Source organism: Petromyzon marinus, chromosome 20 (assembly GCF_048934315.1).
Source record: "Petromyzon marinus isolate PM22_M1 ecotype Great Lakes invasive population chromosome 20, UKy_Petmar_22M1.pri1.0, whole genome shotgun sequence".
NCBI classification, from domain to species: Eukaryota; Metazoa; Chordata; class Hyperoartia; order Petromyzontiformes; family Petromyzontidae; genus Petromyzon; species Petromyzon marinus.
Window position 1 is genome coordinate 4121459 of NC_133686.1, and position 23302 is coordinate 4144760.

The 23302-nt window shown below is 46.8% G+C and overlaps 1 protein-coding gene across 1 annotated transcript; it reads left to right on the forward strand.

The window, feature by feature from the left end:
• The first annotated feature begins 2255 nt into the window (after positions 1-2255).
• Positions 2256-22432, forward strand: LOC116944218 (uncharacterized). Its single transcript, XM_032957733.2, has 22 exons — positions 2256-2372; positions 2518-3648; positions 4042-4069; positions 7382-7745; positions 8044-8113; positions 8304-8347; positions 8908-9081; positions 9788-9863; positions 9982-10061; positions 11616-11731; positions 12187-12308; positions 13057-13179; positions 13830-14017; positions 14160-14304; positions 14806-14949; positions 15496-15681; positions 15932-16000; positions 16199-16313; positions 16748-16875; positions 17812-17906; positions 18516-18665; positions 18965-22432. The coding sequence occupies exons 1-22, from the start codon at positions 2256-2258 to the stop codon at positions 19065-19067; spliced, it is 3768 nt and encodes a 1255-aa protein (XP_032813624.2). The 3' UTR covers positions 19068-22432.
• The last annotated feature ends 870 nt before the right edge of the window (positions 22433-23302 follow it).

Consider the following 23302-nt stretch of genomic DNA (forward strand, 5'->3'; position numbering starts at 1 on the left):
CTTTCGGTAAAGTCACGTAGAAAGAAAAATAAATAAAATAATAGAATACGACGTTTCGATTGCAACACAAGCAGTCGTCATCAGGTAGAACTCAATTTGAGAGACAAAACACAAACACGGAGACATCAGCCGGACACAAATTTAGTTCTACCTGATGACGACTGCTTGTGTTGCAATCGAAACGACGTATTCTATTTAATTTATTTTCTTTCGACGTGACTTCACCGAAAGAACCAAATGATCATTAACCTTGTGTAAATTGCTCGGTTATTAGTTATGTTCTTTTTTTAAAAGTGCTCAACAACCAGGCTAACATGTATTCGTCCATGATATTTGTTTTTTCTAGAAGACGGCGAATCTGCCAGGAAAACTTGGCTACAATTGGTGATTTGTGTTCAAACGCACAATTGTAATTTTGCGTGGAAACATTTTATTGTGGAAACACAATAAAATGCCATTTTTACTACATCAAAAACTAATACATGGCATATTTTTTTTCTACCAATGTATATATAGTCTCAGCTTAAAAAAAAGTAGGTGGCACCGATATGTATAAATTAAGTGAATATACGTGGTTCGTTACACAGGACCTGGGTCCCTCTCGATACTGGATTGATCATCTTCGGACATTAACTAATGAACATTAAACATTATTTAGGTGTTGATTTGAAGCTTTCGTGACTGCAGTAATCCATACTCTTTGGTTCTTTCGGTAAATCAGGAGAACTGCTGACGTACGTACGTCAGCAGTTCTCCCGCTGCCCCCCTTACTTGGGGGCCCAGCCGCCTCCCCCGCCCCCCGTAGTTGGGGGCCCAGCCACCTCCCCCGCCCCCCTTAGTTGGGGGCCCAGCCGCCTCCCCCGCCCCCCTTAGTTGGGGGCCCAGCCACCTCCCCTGCCCCCCTTACTTGGGAGCCCAGCCGCCTCCCCCGCCCCCCGTAGTTGGGGGCCCAGCCACCTCCCCCGCCCCCCTTAGTTGGGGGCCCAGCCGCCTCCCCCGCCCCCCTTAGTTGGGGGCCCAGCCGCCTCCCCCCCCCTTACTTGGGGGCCCAGCCCCCCCCGCCCCCCTTAGTTGGGGCCCAGCCACCTCCCCTGCCCCCCTAAGTTGGGGGCCCAGCCACCTCCCCTGCCCCCTAAGTTGGGGGCCCAGCCACCTCCCCTGCCCCCCTTACTTGGGGGCCCAGCCCCCCCCCGCCCCCCTTAGTTGGGGCCCAGCCACCTCCCCTGCCCCCCTAAGTTGGGGGCCCAGCCACCTCCCCTGCCCCCTAAGTTGGGGGCCCAGCCACCTCCCCTGCCCCCCTTAGTTGGGGCCCAGCCCCCCCCCGCCCCCCTTAGTTGGGGATCCCTTCCCCCCCCCTTTTAGAACAGTAACATCGATTGCCATGGCAACGGCACATGCCGTTGCCATGACGTCAGTAGGATCGACCCGAGCTCATGCGCGCGTCCTGCTTGAAGCTGCTCGCGATCATTTTAATCTTTTACGATTATCTTTCGCGAAACAACTTTTATTTTCAAAAAAAATTACCCATCTCAAGTTGTTCTCGACGAGTTGGCGATCTTCGCGGGATGAAAGAAGCGAAAAGGTTATTTTTTTATATTACGAAAGTTTTGAGGATACGTAACAATCCCCGTTATGTGAACGCTACTCGCTAAATTATTTATAGCTTAGCTGCGGCGGACGAACGATTCCCGTTAACCATTTTCGTCGTATCATCGCCCCTACTTAAAGATGTCACAATGATACCTCCTGAAGATGATCGATTATGTCGGTCAAGTAAAACTGGCCATGTAACAAAAATATATCTGCAGTGGGGGGGGGGGGGCCGTGTTGGTTCCGTCCAGCTCAGAACCCTCTAGCCACGACGAGAAAGCTTGAGGAACTTGAGTTAGTAGTGTCTTTGTGCCAAGGCTCAGAGGGCTTTATTACTCTGATGGTCCATAGTTTGGGTTGCTAACGACGAGACAGTTTTCAGTTTCATTTATTTGGTATAGCCAGCCCTGTGAGCCATTCGGCTCTCGAATCGGGTGCAACCGCAACAAACAAAAACGTGAACCAAAAAAAAACATCTTAAAGTGACTATGCGCACGAGGGCAGAGAGGCAGTGATTGATCCCCTCCCCTCTCATCCTCCACCCCTTTCTTCTAAACCCGCAGACGCCGGATCGAGTCTTCGAACTCGTCGATGAACTCGGCCGAAAGGGGCCGCGACCCACTCGGGAATTCTTGGTCGCGGTCCCAGTCACCGACGAGAATTCCATGGAGCCCTTCGCTCTCGGGCCCGGCCCGGGCATGCGCCGTGTCGCCGGCGCGGTCTCTGTGGAGCCCAGAGTCCCCTGCCCCAGCACCGGCACGGGCATGTGCAGTGACACCGTGGTCTCGAGAGAGACCAGCCCCCCCGACTCCAGCCCCCCCGACTCCAGCCCCCCCGACTCCAGCCCCCCCGACTCCAGCCCCCCCGACTCCAGCCCCCCCGACTCCAGCCCCCCCGGCTCCATCACTCCCGGCTCCAGCCCCCCAGACTCCATCCCCCCCGACTCCATCACTCCTGGCTCCAGCCCCCCAGACTCGATCACCCCCGGATCCAGCCCCCCTGGCTCCATCCCCCCAGACTCCAGCCCCCCCCGACTCCAGCCCCCCCGGCTCCATTCTCCCCGACTCGATCACCCCCGGATCCAGCCCCCCCCGGATCCAGCCCCCCCGGCTCCAGCCCCCCAGACTTAATTCCCCCCGGCTCCAATACCCCCGACTCCAGCCCCCCCGACTGCAGCCCCCCCCGGCCCCATCCCCCCCGACTCAGGCATGTGCAGCGGCGGCGGCGCCGCCACCGTCGCCGGCGCGGTCTCTTGAAAGACCAGCGAACCCTGCCCCAGCTCCAGCCCCAGCCCCAGCTCCAGCCCCAGCTCCAGCCCCAGCCCCAGCCCTAGCCCCAGCTCCAGCCCCTGCCCCAGCTCCAGCCCTAGTCCCAGCTCCAGCCCCTGCCCCAGCTACAGCCCCAGCCCCAGCTCCAGCCCCAGCCCCTGCCCCAGCTACAGCCCCAGCTCCAGCTCCAGCCCCAGCCCCAGCCCCTGCCCTAGCCCCAGCTCCAGCCCCAGCTCCAGCCCCAGCTACAGCCCCAGCCCCAGCTCCAGCTCCAGCCCCAGCTCCAGCCCCTGCCCCAGCCCCAGCTCCAGCCCCAGCCCCAGCCTCAGCCCCAGCTCCAGCCCCAGCCCCAGCCCCTGCCCTAGCCCCAGCCCCTGCCCCAGCCCCAGCCCCTGCCCCAGCTCCAGCCCCAGCTCCAGCGCCAGCTCCAGCCCCAGCTCCAGCCCCAGCGCCAGCTCCAGCCCTAGCCCCAGCCCCAGCTACAGCCCCAGCCCCAGCTACAGCCCCAGCAATCGCAGTGGCGGCGCCGCCGCGGTCGCGGTCTCTGTGGAGCCCAGCGCCCCCGGCTCCAGCTCCAGCCCCAGCTCCACCTTCAGCTCCCGCCTCACCTCCAGCGCCAGCCCCGGCTCGGGCATGCGCAGTGGCGCCGCCGTCGCGGTCCCTGTGTAGCCCCGCGCCCCCTCCTCCAGCCCCGGCTCGGGCATGCGCAGTGCCGTCGCCTCGCCCCCAAGTCATTGTCGGTGACAGGCTGAGCTGGGATATGAGTGCTCTCTTCTTCCCCGACATTCCGGTAAATCGACCCTCGGTTATTTTCCCCGCAATCAACGTTTACTCGTCTCGCTTCGCAGCGCGAAACACAGTTCACGTTTATTTTACGTTTCGTTTAACTTTGATGGTAAGCTCGCACCGCATCGCCGTGCGATGCGGTGCGGCCTAGCTCGCTCGGGGCATCCTCGTTGTGGCCTGAGTAGCCTCTACGGGCGAGGCTGCGCCTACCCCCGGCCGGTTTGGGTCCCGGCGTACCGCTGTTTAAATGGTGATGGCGGTGTGAGGTGGTGGTTGGGGGGGGGAGTCGGTAATGGTTGTAGCGGGCGACGCGTTCCCTCGCCACACACAGGAATCGGCGTCGCGTCTCTCGCCGCCCCGGTCTAACGGATGGCTTGTCTTTGTCTCTTTGTTTCAGGCCAAGTCCTTGTCCAAGTCGGCCGCCGGTAAGTGGCGTCTAGACGCGGCACCGTGAGCTCCCCCTCCCGAGGAAGGAGGCCATTTTCTCGCCGCTGTCTAATGGCGCAGAGACTAAGTCCCAACACACAAACAGCCTCGCGCCGGCCCCGATTTAGCGGCGATTTAGCGTCCGCGGGGTCGGATGAACGCGGGGTTCAGATCCCCGGTACTCCGGGCGTGGGATGCCGCCGCGAGAGGGGCTGTGCGGTGCTCGTATGGCGAGGTAGGCGGCCCCGAAGAGAGGGCATTTGCGCCGCCGCCTGAGAGATTCTGACTTAGCCTCCAGCGCCATTTTCTGCGCCGAGTTCACCTTGGAAGAGGCGTCTCGGGGCCCTCTCTGGCCACGTTTGTGACCCCCCACGGCCCCGTTTTGGCCTTGTTTTTCAAGCGGCGTGTCTCGCGACGCGATCTTCGGCTTGGATTCGTGTCCATTGGCCACGTTTCAGTCGTGGCAGATGAGCGGCGATGCGGTTTGGGGGAATGGTGCTTGCTCTGTGCTCCGTGTGTGTGGGGTTTTTGTTAACCCGAATGGAAATGTGCTCGTTTATGTTAAAAGTTTCCATTTGGTCGGGTTGTATCATTTTTTTGTTGTTGGCAAATGTGTAATGTAGGAAATTGGATATTAGATTTATATTGTAAGTTTTTAGTAGTTTTTTTTTAATATTTGAGTTATCGTGAACCCACAACAAACTTCATGATTGTGTTTAGCCGGCTTGACACTATTTTACACAATTACACAAGTTTTGAGCATCTCGTGCAATCTTTTATCACATTTTGACCTAGTTTGTGGTGAAGTACGTGGGTTTTTCTGCCACGTGTTTGTCTCGTGTGTTAACGCGGCCCTTTCGCAGGAGAGTCGTGCAATATCGCTGCCCTTCTCGCTTGTTATATAAGCAACGAGACAATGCAGGAATGGTCTGCATTGACAGATCAGGTTGATATGCGTCTGCACATTAATCTTTACATTCAACCATCTGTTTTATACACCGCACCTGATATAATTAGAGTGCATATTGGGGAGCAAACAATTTAACTTTAAATGTCCACATCGATACCATTTAAAGGTACAGTTTTCGTTTACTGCAGACTTAAAAGTTTGTGCCTCTACATCTGTTGGTAGGTAATGTTTTCACTTTTAATAAAGTTAGGTTATTTTAATGTTCATGGCATTTTCTTTGTAATCTGTTGCATTTTTCAGGCTTAACGTGAATGGCCCTTTATTGGGTACTTACAGTAGATCGGCTATCGATAAGTGACGTGTCTAATGTGAGAAAAGCATAGAAGTAGAAGTTGCGAGCTCCTTCCTCTAGCACGAACCACTCAGTCCTTTTATGTGGACAAAAGTGTTTATTTCCACGTGACTGCAATGATGAGAACACTTATTACTCATGTCGCTTTACCACCTGTCCATAGACTAAGTTTTTGTCGTAATTTCCAATAATGCTTCAATTCTCTTTTCTATTTATCATTGTTTTACCATTTTTTTAATGTGGTAGATTGGTCAGTGTTAAATTTTACCATCATTTCTACATTATAGGAAGTGATTGTGGATAAACAATTTCATGAGCCGCTTGGCACGCTGAGTTTTGAGGCTGATTATATTGCCATTGTAGTCGGGCAGATAATCTATAGGGAGGGGCTATTAATTAATTGGGATTCCATGTTTCAGACGTTTTAAATCATAAGCATAATTTACTGGTTTGTGAGAATCTCCTTTGGATAGTGTGTATTTAATTTGTCATTGTTAAAACATCTCGTGTGAAAGAGGTATTGGTGTGCACGGTTTATACTTAAAATTTAGGAACATGTTAGAGCTCATGGAAAATAATGTTGCTTGGAATGTATGCGAGAAAGCACATTCATTGACTTATTTGGTCCAAAGCCTGAAATTTACGTGTGTGTGTCCAATATTTCAAGTGGTTATTTACTTGGTCATAGTCAATAAAATAAACCAAAGTTCCAAGAATCTTGGAGGTCACAGCGCTGTGTTAGCACCACTTAGATCCTGGGTTCAAATCCAAGAAGCTGCTTGTGATTAAAGCAGCGTCTCAAGTGTAGTCGGCTGACGGTCACAGCCGAGTCACCAATGCCTGCATTTAAATTGCTTGTTTGAAAGTACTACCCCCTAGTGTGGATAATAAGTCACTTAAAGGGATCTCAGAAGTAGTTTTACAATAACCACTTTCATCGGATGTTCTTGGCAGTTTGCACAGTTCTGAATGGATTGGTATTTTCGTGACATAACTAATTGCACAATTTAGATTAAATTGGGGAAAGACAATAAATTAAAAAAATCTAAAGTTATAATTGACGAACTAAACATTTAATGTTGATCATCAAAAAAGTGGAAAACCTATTCTCACATTTAATGTTGATGGTTAAACATTCTCTTGACTTTTCCTAAAAGTTTCGATTTTATTTCATACAGAGGGCATCACTGTAACCAAGTTATGTTTTTTTAAGGCCCAGTAGTATCATAAGTGGCTGGCCACGTGTGTTGACCTGTTTGACGTAGTGCACCCTTGTTATTTTGAATTGAATCTCTGCATTATAATTGTGACATGTCGGTAGATAAGAGCACCACAGTGCCACATTATAGACTCTGCTCTGCGTTGTCACGAAATGACATCGTGTACACAGTAAAAAACGGCGAGTAATGAGTTACATATGAACACTTAGTGACAAGGATGTTTTTAGGGTTTTGACAGCTTGCTGTTCCATTATCAGATAAGCACCTTGTGTATTAATGACTTGGTGATATTTTTATTATATTGTATAGGCCAGTGGTTCTTAACCTTTGCTTCAGCCTTGCACCCCTTTGGTTCTCAATAGTTTGGTGAAATAAAGTAGTTGTACTTACGTGCCCATGCTTAATTTGTGTTTTCGATTAATTACCTTCTGAAAAAGATCTGGCATCTCTCATACCCCCAATGGAAGGGCATCTCGCACCCCAAGGGGGTGTGTGCACCCCAGGTTAAGAACCACTGGTATAGGCAGTGGTGCAAAGAAAAAAGTATGTCAAAAACCCTACACCATAGTGATTGGCTAAAGTGCTCGTATATATAACGAACACTTTCTCACGGGTACACTTTGCACAGTGATAATATAACAATAATAATTGTTATATGATACGACATGTTCACATATATTTAAGCTAGGAGGAGGCCAGTTCTCATAAGGGGTTGTGCATCTAGCAACTATTAAAGCATTTAAAATATTGTCAGAATTCCGTGTTTTCTTTTTGTATATTGGTGGCGTAATTACTGATATTTATATTTTTTTGCCTTTTTTTACACAAGCTGGCCACAGGGACTCCCACAAGAGTCACAACCACGCATCGAATAAGCACAGGGATGTGGACAAATACAAGCACAAGGCCGAGCATAAGTCTGAACAAAAGACTGACAGTAAGCCTGACAGTAAAGTTGACCGTAAGACTGACCACAGGTCTGACCACAAATCTGACCACAAATCTGACCACAAGTCTGATCACAAGGCTGATCACAAGTCTGACCACAAGTCTGAACACCGGTCTGAGCACCGGTCCGAGCACAAATCTAAACACAAAGACAAGGACAGAGAGAAAGAGCGCGATAAGGAGCACAAGTCCAAGCATGGTGGTGGTTCGATGGGTTCCAAGGAGCACAAGGAAACCTCCCATACGTAAGTTCTCACCTACACATTACGGCAGAGGAGTCTTGTTAGACTGCATTGTAATTAAGCATTCATATTCTTGTTGGTAATGCAGAATGTAAGGAAGCAATAAAATAAAAGCACTTAAGTAAATAACTCTCAGCACCGAGCAAGCCTTTTTTTCTGTCTACCATGTCCCTCATTTCACTGCACTGTCCCAGCATTGCTTTATCATGCGCTTTGTAGATAGCTTGTGAAAGAGTTGCCTGTGTGGGTTTATTGAGGGATTCCGTACCTGCCCCTGTTAATTGTGGGTGTCCTGTTGCAGCAAGCATAAGGAACATTTGGACAAAGAAAGACAGAAGGACAAGGAATTGGACAAAATCAAAAAGGAAAAGGTAAGTTTGAATCGCGTTTATTTTGTCTTTAGCGACGTTTAACTATGTTAAAGGATTTATTTACTTAATCTTTTTGATAACTCGTTTTAGTCGATTGTCCTATTGGTTGTCAAGACCAATATTATTTAACAGTATTTGTTAAAGAAGGTTAACACTGTCTAATCAGGTGATTTGTGTATCTGTTCCGCAGCCTTTTGTAAATGATGTGAAGATAAAGAAGGAAAATGGCTTCAGGTAAGTACAATTTTAGCGAATAGTACATTTGCTATCTTTAGACTGTAAATCTCAAGTGTTTAAAAGTACTTCGTGTCATTGGTTTATTTCTAACCAATCACTGAATTTAGGTTTCCCTCCCTTTGTGGATTTTGTTTGTGCAACCTTTTTCAACCCAAAATTCGCTGTATGCGGTTCGAATTCACCCCTCCTACAGCTTTGTGGTGTGATGTAGGAAAACATGGTGTGTGTGCCTTATGTGGTACTCGGCAGGCGGCTGTCTCTTGTGGTTTTGCTTTCTGCGCCCTTTCATGGAACGCAGTTACCACATACAGCGAGGGAAACCTGTATATGCTGCACACGATTTAAATAATTTTCTCTGTCAAATACCCAAATTATTGGATAGTGTGTATAGGATGAGTGCGGTTAATGCAATTGTAGATTGTGGGCATGATATGCTCGTGAGACAAGCTGAGATTATTAAACCTTATTTATTTAGTCATATGTGTGGCAATCAGTTTCAGACTTTATTGCTTTTTGGGGAGTTTGACTCTTTTATTTTCCTGTTCCCTCCCACGTAGTTCCCCAGTCATTAAGCTGGAGGAGGATGATGGCTATGGGTTTGGAGCCGCTGTGACCGCGCCAGCACGTGCCAAGCAGGAAGCCCGTGCTCGTGAAGATCGCATCAAGAAGGAGTCAAAACCGGAGAAGCGCTTTCGGGCCGACTCCGATGATGATGAGCCGCTGTACAAAAAGTGAATTGCTGTGTTTTTGTTATAGCTGTAACGTTGTACCCTGAGCCACCGTAGACATCTTCACCGTATGGGTTCTGTTCCACTGGCATTTTCCTTGCAAAGCATTAACCCAAACCGTGCCCCGCTGGTATTGCAAGACATCCAATTTACCCCTTCACCTCTGGCACACCGTAACCAAGTCGGTATTGAGCCATGACCAAATTGATACGCTGGGCCACATTTAAATCTACATGGTAGCCTAGCAGGGTTGGGCTAGTTACACTGTCCATTGTGTTTAACATCAGTCATTAACAACTTAACCACAGTATCACTACGTTGTCTACGTGTGTCTCTGCATCACACGTTGTGTGCGACATTTCGCGGCACAGCTCTGATTTTTTTAAATGGAGAAACTACCCGCAACTGCCTTGCTCTGCACAACCCTGGCATAGCTCCGATGCACCAGTGGAAACCGGGTATAGGTCTCAATGAAACTAATGAGCCCTTGTCAGTTTATTTGCCATGTGTCGGCAATAAAATTGATGAAAAAATATATCTGCGGCGATTTTGTTTGTCCCCGTATTATACAAATCCACTCATCTTTTTGTTTCCAGTATATTAACTTGAGAAAAGCTCTTGACCCATTCAGTATATGTGTAGAGGTTTTCTTCGGAAAAAAATACATGCTTTTCATTCATCACTTTTCTCCCTTTCATTCTGCCCACAGGCTCCATATGGTTAAGCAGATCAAAACTGAGAAAACGGTTGACAGAAAATCCACAAAGAGGCCACATGACAGCCAGGTGAGTTCTCTGCTTTTTTGTGGACGTCATATTGGCTGCCACTCGTTCGGGCACACACTGGAGAACTAAACCGTACTGACAGTTGCTGACCGCTGGTGCTTTTTGTGTTACGTTGCAGAGAAAGTCAACAAAGAGAGAAAAGGATGACATTCCAAGCAAGAGAAAGAAGAAGGATGAACCGGAAGAGAAATGGAAGTGGTAAGGAAACTGTTCGCTGAGACGGATTCGTGGGTAGATTACATTGCGTTGCTCAACTATGGGAGCAAAACATTAAGCCTGTTGCTTTTGGAGCATCCTGATGTGAATTGTCCTTATACCTAGATCATGTGCGTTCAGATTCTCCAGCGTGATGTCTGTGTTGTGAATGCTGCTGGATCAACACTCAATAGTCATAATTTAGAACCACTGGACCCAACCTCCCTTTCTCCTGGAAATGTATCTTTCAGACATGGGCCAGGAGGTGGGGTATGAGGTACACAGCGTAACATGCAGTACCGTTAATCTTGACAGTCTGCAGGCGCACGTCGTCAAAATGTGCTCGTTTAGTGCCTAGAGCATTGATCTCGGTTTAAAACCTTGGGCCGTCCACAGCAGCGTTCAACTCTGTTTAAAATTCTCCCAGGCAGCGTTGTAAAAGACCCATCCCAGATGCTGACCCGCACCCTAAACACATCAGTCCACCGCCCCCACCTCCAAATCGGTGCCAGATCGCCGTGCACGTCATGCCCCATGCCTGTTGTGGGAGTCGCTTCGCCGCTCCGAAGCTCCGCGTTTCTCTGCCCCTGGGGATTTTGGTGGAAAAGTGGCGTTTGTCACTCAGTAATGCGTAACGAGCCGTTTCCTGCGCAGCAGGTTTGTTTCACCTACACGGACCGCGTTCCCCTGGGCTTGTATTAGGTAGCAGCGCGCGCGGTGGTTGTTGGTGATCACGGTGCCGGATTTAATTTTTTATTACTTTTCTGCCCTGCTGAACGGTGCGTTTCATTTATGACGCAAACAGCTATCCCTCCGGCATATGAAGGCACGTGATGTTATGGAACATTTTTGGCAACCTGCGGAACGATGCGTTTGGCTGAGAGAGTTGTGCACCCGTCGTGAGAAGTAAAAAAAAATATTTGCCTCAGGAAATTACGTTTTGCGGTCATTGGAACCATGTACGATGCTGAATTTAAAAATTATGCCAGGCTTGTGAAAATTGCCATTTCTAGCTGAATTGCACAGGTATTATGCAGAGGCCCAAAGCTGATTGTTTTCCACCCTCTGTTTTTATTTGGAATGTTTTATTTTGTAATTTATACAGTTATATTGGGCCTTACATTTGTTTTAGAAGATATGTTTTGTAGGAATTTTGTGTTCAGCACTTCTATGTGTTTTGTGGTATTCTTTGCTGTCTGTGAACAAGTTGTCAGTGCACATTTTGAGCAAATGATTCTTAAATTAATGTAAAACGCTGCCTTTGGTTAAGTGTCCATACATGTGTATAGCGTAACATCTCTAAAAGGTTAGAGAGATTGGCCTTGGAAGGAATGTGACCGTGTCTTAATAGTGATGCCACTTCGGTGGGGATTACATCTACATCGGCCCCCAAACGGGTCAGGCAGAGGACCCCCAAGTGTGCCTCGGTTCACGCACATTCAGGAAAACAAAGCGATGCAATCTCTGGATGGGACGCCTGTTGCCAGCATGCGGTTGGGCTCGGCGCGGTTTTTGGACGCATGTGGGTGTGTGTATTGCTTGTGCCTGGCGCTCCAGGTGGGAGGAGGAGCGCTACACGGATGGCGTCCGATGGAAGTTCCTGGAGCACCAGGGCCCCGTGTTTGCGCCGCCTTACGAACCGCTCCCAGACGATGTGCACTTCTACTACAATGGTTGGTCACACCGATTCTCATAACACGTCTTTTGGTAGATACAGCGACATCGATGTGTTATTTACTCACAATACATGCATTAAGTTATGTGTGTGAGATTAGGTTATAATTACATCGGCCCATGGGGTCAGGCAGAGGACCAAGTGTGCCTCTTCTTTTGAGAATGTCTTTTGAGTTATCTATTTTTTACGGAGCAGTGGTTATTTAATAGCTTGACTACATGCTACAAGAAAAGTTGACTTAATTGTGAATGGAGAAGGTGGTGCTTAATGCCTTTTTTTTGGAAAGCGCAGCGCATGAACAAATTGACAAAAATAGTTTTCACTGTTAAGACATTATTTTGAGTTTACTGTTGACACTGCCTTTGGGCATTATCTGCTGTCAATGGGTAGCAATGAAAGCAACAAACATTTCCCCCAAGGGGAGCACTAAAAGGCTGTGGTGTGTGGTTACAGGCAAGCCAATGAGACTGAGCGAGAAGGCGGAAGAGGTGGCTACCTTCTACGCCAAGATGCTGGACCACGAGTACACGAGCAAGGATATCTTTCGGAAGAACTTTTTCAAGGACTGGCGGAAGGTTTGACCTCTAATTTGAACGACATTATCTCTCCGCTTGCCTGTTTTTTTACACGCTTTTATTTAACTCACTCTGTTGTTGTCGTATCCTCAAATTTTGTAACTCAATTTTAACCCACTTCCCAATGTGGTATCGACTGCAAACTTGGTATACTTATGTCTTACTGATGACAATACTATATTCTATCATTAAAAAAAAACATCTTTTATGTGTTATGTTTCGGCTTGGGTCTAATTGTCCACGCTCAACTGACGTTGGTTGTAAATCACCACGGTCCCTTACGTTATGGCAAGCTTCGGGGCCACTTCCTGGAGTCGTGGAGTCTTGCCATTATGAGTACGGTACATTTCATTAAAGCGTATTTTCAGAAAAGGATTTTTAAATACTTTTCAATATATTGAGCCTTTTTATCCCAATTATCCCTGCTGTATACAGAGGGCAGTGCAACAAAATACATGGTTGTACTGTACTATGCTCTCGTCTATGCTGCCTGCCTTCAACCCGTACCCACAAGTGTGTCGACGTATGATAACGATTTGGGTAACGCGGTTTTGAAAATTAATTGTTTTCTTATGATGTGAGATAAGGGTAAATTATTACACAAGGGCCCGTTTGCTGTTTTTATTTTTAAGCAACGCACTATAATCCGTCGAGCAGAATGGGAGCGCCTGCGGTGGTTATTGGTTTGACACTGCGTGCGTGTCTCTCTCCCTGCGTGCGTGTCTCCCCGCGTGTGTCGACATGACAGGAAATGACGTCGGAGGAGAGGAGCGTTATCACCGACCTGTCAAAGTGCAACTTCAACGAGATTGATGAATACTTCAAGGTCAAAACGGAGGAGCGCAAGAACATGACCAAGGATGAGAAACAGGTGCAGTCATTGGTCCTCATTCCTTCAGCGCAAATGCTTGGCCCCACCAGTCGCTCCAAAATAAAAAAAAAGATTACACAATTTTCAGGGTAGAAGGAAAACAAGTTGTTTTCATTGCTTGTGTGTTTTTTTTTACCACATACGTAACAATTGTGTCGGCAGTATTAATCGCTTAAGAGTATCTAGGAATAGTGCGTTGGTCGTCGGTTTTTACACTTGTTTGACACTAAGCAGATGGCATTATCGCTGTACGATAAGAGGGAGTGTTGAGTGTCTTTTCAGTCTCGTATGTTTAGCAGGACGCTCCTACATGAGTGTTTAACCAATTATTTTTTTAATGAGCATTTTATTTGTGGAAGAAAACTATAGGGTACCTGCAGAAAACACATTTATTTTAGGAAATAACACTCAAAATGGGTACACAGCTCGGTCATGATCCCTTTGGCTGTGCTGACATTTTGCGATCACCTTGCAGCTTACCGATTAGGACGGTTGGCTACGTACTATGTGAAAGAAGTTCAACATATATGCAGCGCTTTTGAACCTTTAGCTCAAAAGCGCTGTATTACAGGTAAAATATCCAACCACTGAACCATTGTCCACATGGGTTCCTGGTTACTTAGCCACTTGTGTGCGTGAACTATCGACAGATGCTCAAGGAAAAGAACGAGAAAATGACGCAGGATTTCGGCTTCTGCCTCATGGACTCGCACAAGGAGCGAATCGGCAACTTCAGGATCGAACCTCCGGGCCTTTTCCGTGGTCGAGGGGACCACCCGAAGCAGGGCATGCTGAAGAGGCGTGTGTTGCCTCAAGACGTGATCATCAACTGCAGCAAGTGAGTCGTACAAGCGCGCATGTTGAGCAGCCACACCTAATGATGTATGCCCGTCTCACGAGACATCTCGTGTCCCACACTGGTGGATTGTTACCAACGGGATGCGCACGTGTGCAATTGGCGCACGCTTCCTTTTTTTAAGGGACTCCAAAATCCCAGTGCCGCCACCGGGCCACAAGTGGAAGGAGGTACGACACGACAACAAGGTGACGTGGCTCGCCTCCTGGACCGAGAACGTGCAGGGCCAGGTCAAGTACGTCATGCTCAACGCCACCTCTCGCATCAAGGTGAGAGACCCGTAGTCCTGTATTGACCACCCCCCCACCTTTTACGACGAACCATCGTGTGAATGTGACTTACAAAATTAAACTCGGCGCTTGGTTCCATCAGCCAAAAAGCCTCGAGTACCAATCGTTTTCAGCAGCAGGCTTTAAGCAAGGAAACCCTGGACTGGTTTTCAACTTTCTCATTCTCATCAGCATGGTTGTAGCCAGTAAAGCAATGTTTATTAGCTATCCTCTGTTAAAGGCAAATGTCACGTGAACACCGAGCTCCTGTGCAAAGTACAACAACATTGTACAGATGAGAATAAATGTAATTCACAGTTCATCATTGTGACACCACCGGTGGCAGTGGTGTCCATATACCCAGTGTATGAGAGCTTGACATTTTAGATTTGATTTAAAAATTGTGTCAATATATCAAACGACTTTGAATGTTTGCGATTTTTTTAAAAAAACGTTGCACGTGGCAAACGTGAAATCATGTGCATGTTTTGCGGCGAGCAGGGGGAGAAGGACTGGCAGAAGTACGAGGTGGCTCGTAAGTTGAAGACTTGCGTGGAGAAGATCCGGGCCCAGTACCGCGATGACTGGAAGTCAAAGGAGATGCGAATTCGCCAGCGGGCCGTCGCACTTTACTTCATTGACAAGGTGTGTGCCGCTGACGGGTCATTGGCATTAATTGACCATGCTTTTCCACATCAGTCGCTGCAGGTTGAAGCTGGAATGAATAAAACTATGGAGCATAGAAGTACATTACAATAATACATTTTACTGCAATTTCCTTGCACTGTCTGCAAAGTAAACGTGCGGTCCCAAACGCATATAGCAACACCTTTACATGGTGGTTGCCTGTCCAAACACTGTACAGGCTAAAACCTGCTGGGCTTTGGAGGTCTGATGAGATCGAGCACATGCCACCTGACTTGGGCATAAGCTACAGAGGTGATATATATCAATATTTAGTATATGATGCAGAAAGTATAGACAGTTCTTGTAAAAATTAAACGAAACTAGGTTGACAAAACATAAATGTGCATGCATGTTAGAACGCTTTTCAGTATGCATCTATACTTTAAAAAGAGTGGGCAATACCGGCATACATTTTTCCCCGAATGCATTATTAACAAACGTATTTTTCAAGTTATTAAGGGAGGGAGGAGACACGCTGCTGATGATGGTGAACCTGTGTTGCAGTTGGCGCTGAGAGCAGGTAACGAGAAGGAGGAGGGCGAGACGGCGGACACGGTGGGCTGCTGCTCGCTGCGCGTGGAGCACATCAAGCTGCACGAGAAGATGGACGGCCAGGAGTACGTGGTGGAGTTCGACTTCCCCGGCAAGGACTCGATCCGCTACTACAATAAGGTCCCCGTCGAGAAGAGGGTACGTTGCGCGCGCGCTCGTGCAGTTGCGTCGCAGAAATGGGAGAGAAATGTTTCTTTGTAACGTTTTGGCGAATGTGGGATTCAGAGTGAGGTGCACAGAAAACTTGTGTAAAGTTCGATTTGGTTCTCGTTTCTGAAAACCCAAATAGAATTTGTACTTAAGCGAAATTGTTAACGCTCGCTAGAGATTTTCAATGTCGTGTAATCAAAGATTGTTCAACGGCTTCTATATGCGTGTGTGCGAGTAGGTTTTCAAGAACCTGCAGCTCTTCATGGAGAATAAGCAGGGTGGAGATGATCTCTTCGACCGTCTTAATGTCAGTAATGTCCAGTTTAATTATTTGAAAATATAGGGTTCCACTTGTGCATTAGCATTGCAGATATTATGCGATCTCGTAGTGTTTGCTGCCACATTTAAAGCATGTTTTATTTTGTGAATCAAGCTGCTATCTTTTGATTTTTGTGAAGAGGTGCTGAATCTGTAATTTTTTTCCCCACCACGACATTCACGACAGACGTCAATCCTGAATAAGCACCTTCAGGAGCTGATGGATGGACTGACTGCCAAGGTTTTCCGAACCTACAACGCCTCCATCACCCTGCAATGGCAGCTGAAGGAGCTCACGAGCAGTACGTTCGATCCCCGCCCACTCCTCCCACTGCCCGTTTCCTTTACTGCCCCCATCAATAAGGGATTGTGGGAAAATACTAAGTTAGCAAAAAGATCTAAATTTTTAAACACGATCGCCGGCTTGACATCTCAAGTAAAGGCAGCAACCCTCCGTGTCAGCTACTCATGAATACATTTTTCGCAGCCGAGTAATGATTTTACAACCGCTCGACTTCAGAGCATGTCCAGTCGGCTCATAATTTCTCATTGCTAGCAGGAATCCATATGGCCCTACTAAGTTGCACTTGTGCATATGTGACAGCTAGCCAGATTTTATTTCATCAGGCTTAATCGATTGGAGTATGGCTATGTTTGGTTTGTGAGATTGCTCTGGAGAGTGAGATTTTCTCGATTATAATCGAGTGTGTGGTTCTTGTGTTGACGTGGTGTGAAGCGGATGAGAGTGTCCCTGCCAAGATCCTGTCCTACAACCGGGCGAACCGCGCGGTGGCCATCCTGTGCAACCATCAGCGTGCCGCGCCCAAAACATTTGAGAAGTCCATGGCCAACCTGCAGGGCAAGGTGAGCTACCATGGAGAGCAGGCATTGTACTTTGGTACATTTGTGCTCTGAAGAGCATTTGAAGCATGGAATGGAGTCGCCCTCATCTAGCAGTTGATCGACAGATGGGCTCTGCGTGTGCAATCATAATATTTTGATTTAAAGCTTTCGTGACTGCAGGGATTCATATTCTTGGTTCTTTCGGTAAAGTCACGTAGAAGGGAAACAATACAATTATAAAAATATAAAACAATAAAATTATCACGACGTTTCGACTGCAACACAAGCAATCATCATCAGGTGTGAAAACCACAGCAAGAAAATTTGAAATAAGTGGCGTTTTTTTTTTAACGTTAGCACCACGGAGAGCGATTTGGTAGTTATTCAGATGGACGAGTTCATCTATGTTCGGAAAAGAGGAGGTGGGAGACGAAAATAATGGATGCGGTCTGAAAGCCATCGTAAGCGTGAACGCTAAATCGTACCCTGCCACACGCAAACTGCTTACTAATAGTTCATTCATGATAATGATCAAATATTGTCATGCTTTTTTATGTATGCGATCCTGTACTTTTGAAGACCAAAGTACGTGAATGGATTGTAGAACTCATTTTCCACTTTCATTTATCCTATTTTGACCTATTTTAAACAAACAAAAAACATTTGTAGTGGAATAAATACTGTACCCATTAAGGGGAAAATCTAATATTGATTGGACTGATTTCCCCATTACCGGACTTAGTGCATTGTCTGATCTCTTTGGACAAAACTCTTGATTCAGCAGATTTTGTCCGTTAATTCCGAGATCCGTTGAATGGCGGTCCGTTAAACCAAGGGTTTACTGCAGTGACAAATATGATTTTAGAGCCTAACCGATAATGTTTAATGTCGTTTGGTGACTGCGAGTTTCAAGGAAACTGGGACCCTTTTTTGATAAAAGTTGCTTGTCTTGTACAGATCGACGGCAAGCGGGAGCAGCTGGCTCTCGCCAAACGTGAGCTCAAGTCGGCCAAGACTGACTTGAAGGTCCGCAAAGACATCAAAAGCAAGAAGTAAGTCAAGTGGCTCCACGCTGCACACTGCTTCACAGGCTACCACAAGTTGTGGCGCATCTGGCTTCCTGAGGATCGAAACTCCCAATCCTCCCTTGTGTTTGTGTTGTGTCGACTTGCTTTTAGTGGGTATCGGCACTTACACGTGTAGAGTCCCCCTGGGTATCCAGTGGTCTGTTTACCTATGGCTCCTGCTGTTCTGACCCGGTGTGCAAGTCTCACTCTTAAGTCATTCATCATGGGGCAGCTGACGATCCGAATTAGGTTCTTCCACTTCTTTCTCTGATGGGTGTAATCCTTTTTATCTCAAGTCCTCCTTTTTACACTTTGAATTCACATCTTGCGTAGAAAGCCACATGGCAGTGCTAGGTACACTGATAGTAATCTGTTGGCCTCCATTCTTTGAGATTTTCTTTGTACATTCCATTCACACTTGGGTGGCGTCGGTGTTCCACTTGGCGGTGTTTCACGTACGTGTGTGCTTTAATTTTCTGCATTCGTATTTGTGCGTGTAGCTCGCATTCACCGTTTTCTGGTATGGTGGTGGGTGTGTGCTGTTGAGGTGGATCTGCTGTGGTCGCCGGTGACATTGTCATGTGCTTGTGACAGGGTTGTCGAGACCCGCAAAAAGGCAGTTGAGCGCATGGAGGAGCAGCTCATGAAGCTGGAGGTGACTGCTACTGACAAGGAGGAGAACAAGCAGATCGCACTTGGCACCTCCAAACTCAACTACCTGGATCCTCGCATCTCCGTCGCATGGTAATACAACATGATAGTGATAATAATAGTGTCACAAATTATTTTTATTCGTAGAATATATGAAGTAGAAATGTTTAATCAAGCGTTTTTGCCCAATAAATACACTTGCACGGGAATACTGTCACCTCTTTTGGGGTATTTGACTATATGTACAAGTTTCCACTTCCCCAGCTGCTTTAACCCCCAATTAGGAACAGGGATTCCTTACAAAATGACCAGATGTATTTGAGTCGCCCTTGTGTGTGTACCTGTGGTGCGTGTTGCAAATGGATTTGCATACCTGTTGCGTGCGAATGCAGGTGCAAGAAGTTTGGTGTGCCCCTGGAGAAGATTTACAACAAGACTCAGCGAGAGAAATTTGCCTGGGCCGTTGACATGGCCGAAAAAGATTTTGAGTTTTAGACAAGACATGGATTTTATGAAATGACAGCGGTTTTATTGATCGCACCGATCCGTTTTAAACCTTGAGCTTTTTATATATATACACCCTGCTTCGTCTGGAGATGAATACTGCTCAACCCATAATTGTACTTTTGCCACAACCAATTTTATGGGCTTGAGTGGTGTTTTTATAGATGTCACCTAGCCAAATTTAAAGACTCAAAATAGTCTGAAGTTAATGACTTTAAGAACAGCCACACACGTTAATTGCATTAACCTGTGTGACTTTTTAAAAGTCGCATAAATGAATTACATTGTTTTTAATTTAGCACTGTTAGGATAAGCTTTTGTTGCTTTTGAAAACAAAGTTGGATAAACATTGGCATTAAAAACCTAATAGTCATTTAATTTTAAAAAACATTAAATAATTGAAATTCATTTTTAACATTCACTATAAATGAAAATCCACGGTAAGTAATTTTTAAAGCATGATTTCATTAAATAACCCTCTTAGCGATGTGTTAGTGCTATTTAAGTTTTTTTTTTCCAGACTGTGAGCCCTACGCGAGTTTATGGAATATTAAATGTTTTATAGTTTGCCGAATATTGTACAGTTAAACCTCGATTGTCCATAAACTGGGTCTGGGGGTTTGTTTGGATTGTGAACTTTCTTTGCAAATACAGCTTGTTAAACACTTTCAAGGATTTTGAAAACATTTTTTTCCTGTTTCTTTTCAAATCAATTGTGTGGTGAGACAGTACTCTACAGTGTAGGATCATTTTGTTCAATCCACTTGATACCGAACATGAACCGCCATTTTGGAGAGCACCAGTTTCTGCATGGATGTTCTCCTAAGACGTATTAAGTACACCTGGCAGACGGACAATACTTGGAGCACCAGAGGAGCATCTTGTCTTGTGTTCACGAGATGTACAACAAGCTTAAAGCCCCCCCCCCCCCCACTGTGTATAGGCGCGACAGAAATCTGCCTTACTTCACTTGGAAATTATGCCTGCCGATTGCCGACTTGAAGCACAGGTGGCTGGTCTGGCTTTGCCTGGTGCTTGTTGAATATAAAAAAGGCAGGTGTGGCCACAATGGTTTGGCGAGGAGCTTGCTACGTGTTGCTATGGTGCTGGTTTTGCGAGCCGAAGTGTGCGTTTTGTGTGTTTGCCCATTTTGGCCAACCCAGCCGCAGCTAAATTGAGCAAACTTGGGTTTGGGGAGATCATACACACAATTAATTAATGTTGAACATAAAACCTCCCTAGCTCTGTAAATATTGCTGCAGGATCGAAACAACGGTACACAGAGACTGTCCTTTAGAGCTCAAGGAAGACATTAATGGTAATAGTGTGTTTTTAAAATTGTGTTCCACAAGATGAAAGTGCTATCGTGCTATACACATGAATGTTGGTCTCGTGGGGGGTCTATACATTGGGCCTTTATCAATGAGTGTTGTCACTCCGGCTGAAGCTACATTAGCATCGCTTAAGAATTTGCTGTACCGTTTTCTCATTTTACAATTTTATAAAGTTTACGGTGGTCGCCATGTGCGTAAAAATATGAAATGTGGTGAATTTGACTGATGCCCGGTGTTCACAACAGGCGGGGTTGGGTCACCGTATACATATATAAACATCACTGCTAAGATTATTTTACTGTCATTTTGCTTTGAATAAAAAAGCCAGTGTGAGCGAGTCATGCGTATGGCGTTGGTCGCATGAAACCACAATCTCAAGTATGGTTTTGGCGTGCGATAAAAAAATCATTCTTGAGGTCCAAAAACAACCTACTTTACTCTCACGAACCATTTTAAAATACACGCCACTTAAGAGTGGTGTTATGTTATTTTCGGTGGGGGGGGGTTTCTCATTGCTATTTTTTGTGATGCTCCCCCACCCCCCGATTGACAAGGTGCAGTTTTGTGGCAATCTGTCGCTGGTCGCAGAAAGCGTTTTTTTCTACATTTGCCTTTTGGGGGTTGAGAGAGTTCTTGCGGGTTTCATCTGCTGGGCCTCTTGGTCACTCGCAACGGTCGCAAATTTTGATCTCAAGTTGGACAAATTCGGGGTGGATACAAGACTGGCTGTCGCTGCAAAATTGCACGGGGGGGGGCGGGGGCAATTTTTTCGATTTGTTTTAGTCTGGATTAATAACCTTCAGGTATTCATGCGTGTGGACCCCCGCTTGCTCGTGTCTCTGGGATGTGCGTGTGCTTGCCTATGAAGAAACGATGCCTTGTGTTCGCAAAAGATGCACGTTTTGGATGTGGGAAATAATATCCCCTTTTATTTATGAGATCGAATGAAGGTGGGCGAAATCGTCGGTGGCTGTGTTTTTCATTGCTCATCTGTTTAATGAGTGCGTGGTTGCTCGTCCTCTCATGTACCCCACCTAACAGAGGTCTTGCTGTCCTGGGACGTGGCTGGATTTTTTTGTAGTCCCTATTTGCTGTCTTACGTTTTTGAACCATAGAGGAGTTTCGTGCCAGTCCCTTTTATTTTCCTGTACTTCTAAGAACAGCCCCCCCCCCTTAGCTTGTGTGCCTGAATGATTGCAATGGCTCTGCACGATTGAACGGTGATGCGGTGTGGTTGTGATTTTATACAGCTAGAGGTTTAATACGATATGACGATAATGCCGCGAGAGTTTGGTCAACTTATTTTTGTTTGACGGGGGGGGGGGGGGGGGGGTCGAGTAGACGGGTCGACACATGGACGGGACTGAGCCAATTTGGCCAACTTTTATTTTTTTACAACCGGCTACACAGCTCATGAATTGGCCATATTGGCGCGCCATTGGAAGTAGTGCGAGCTGCTTTGGTTTCATTTACACGCCCCGAGCCCCTTTGCGACACGAAACCGACTTTGTCCGATCGCTGTGGGCCATTGTTAATCCACAGCCGTCAGTCATGCTTGCCGTCGTTATGTATGTAGCTATGCAGCTCATACGTCAAGCGTTGTGTGCGAGTGCCACGTGCTGCCGGCGATTATTCTGAAAACGTCTTAACGTCAATAATCACTGCGTGTTTCACCACTTGCATTTTTTAAGCCCCCCATACACCCCCCCGCATGGACTTGTATGCAAACACGTTGCGCGCCAGGGTGCCCACACAGCTTTGACTTGACACTGGACCAATGTTAGTGAGAACATTGTTAATTCCAAAAGTTGGCCCCTCTGTGCAGCGCGTTTTGACCGAGCTGTAACGATGGGCACGTTGCGGCTGGATGAGTGTGGGATGGGTGGGGAGAGCGCCTCTGTTCACAGAGTGTGGTTTAAAGTGTGTTCCAATAGATGCTACCGAGAGGGGCACAGGCTAATTAAATACTGTATACTCTATAGGTGATGCGCGCATTTTTAATAAATAAGTACTGTGATCAAATCCTCCTGTTGTCCTTAACTGCTGGTGACATACCACTACACATTTTGGTAACAGCAAAGACATCCATTGTTTCACCAGGTTTGTGTCGGCCTGTCGCTTTTCCCGTTCCAATATCGAGCAGCAAGTCTGGACCGGTTTCGACTTTCCGGGTCTCATTTGGGTTGAAAATGTCACCGTTCTTTATCAATCCACTGCTGGATTGCAGGCCTCACCACGCTGCGTCGGTCCATTGGTGTTGCTTGGCCATACCTCGCCACGTTGGTCCGTGTGGGTTTGTGAAGCCGGAACTGTTCCAGATATCACTGGCCATAAATATTCGCCGTGGCTGGGATTGTATTATTAGGTTTTATTTGCCCAGGAAAGCCTCATTCGAATCCCAATGCTTGTTTTAAGTAGACTCCCTTGAGGTTTTTTTTGTAGTTGCGGACGACAATCTCGTTTCCCAAAAAAGTTGTTGGCGAGTCATTTTTTAAAACAAATTGGACCATAATGCCGACGACAATGGCTTGCTCCTCTTCGAATGGCGTCACGGGACCTTTAATGTCCACCGTGAAGCAAGTGGTACGCTGGTAGTGGTGAATACATCCACTATTTTTACCAATCTATTTTAAGCTGAAGGTGAATTCAATGAACATTGCAAGGTACCAGCGGCCAACTGGTTGTATGTAGTAAGAAACAGGTCAAGCTTGGCTGACGTCCTGTTGGATGGTGCACTCACCGTAGAACCATTTTTGGACAGATTGTAACGTTTGTGGTTTCTGTCGGGCAAAAACAAATTGTGAGAGGATCAGGCCCTGGCGATCGTGGCACCATACTCGATCAGAATGTCGTTTGGTCATCACGTGCATAATATAGTAAAGTCATGCAATT

What these genes read in the sequence shown, in the direction of transcription:
- LOC116944218 (XM_032957733.2), top strand. Translation starts at nt 2,256, where the DNA reads ATGGAGCCCTTCGCTCTCGGGCCCGGCCCGGGCATGCGCCGTGTCGCC. An exon ending in CACAAGGAAACCTCCCATAC is followed by an intron (nt 7,746 to 8,043) that starts GTAAGTTCTCAC and finishes GTCCTGTTGCAG; the next exon opens with CAAGCATAAGGAACATTTGG. An exon ending in TTTTCAAGGACTGGCGGAAG is followed by an intron (nt 12,309 to 13,056) that starts GTTTGACCTCTA and finishes TCGACATGACAG; the next exon opens with GAAATGACGTCGGAGGAGAG.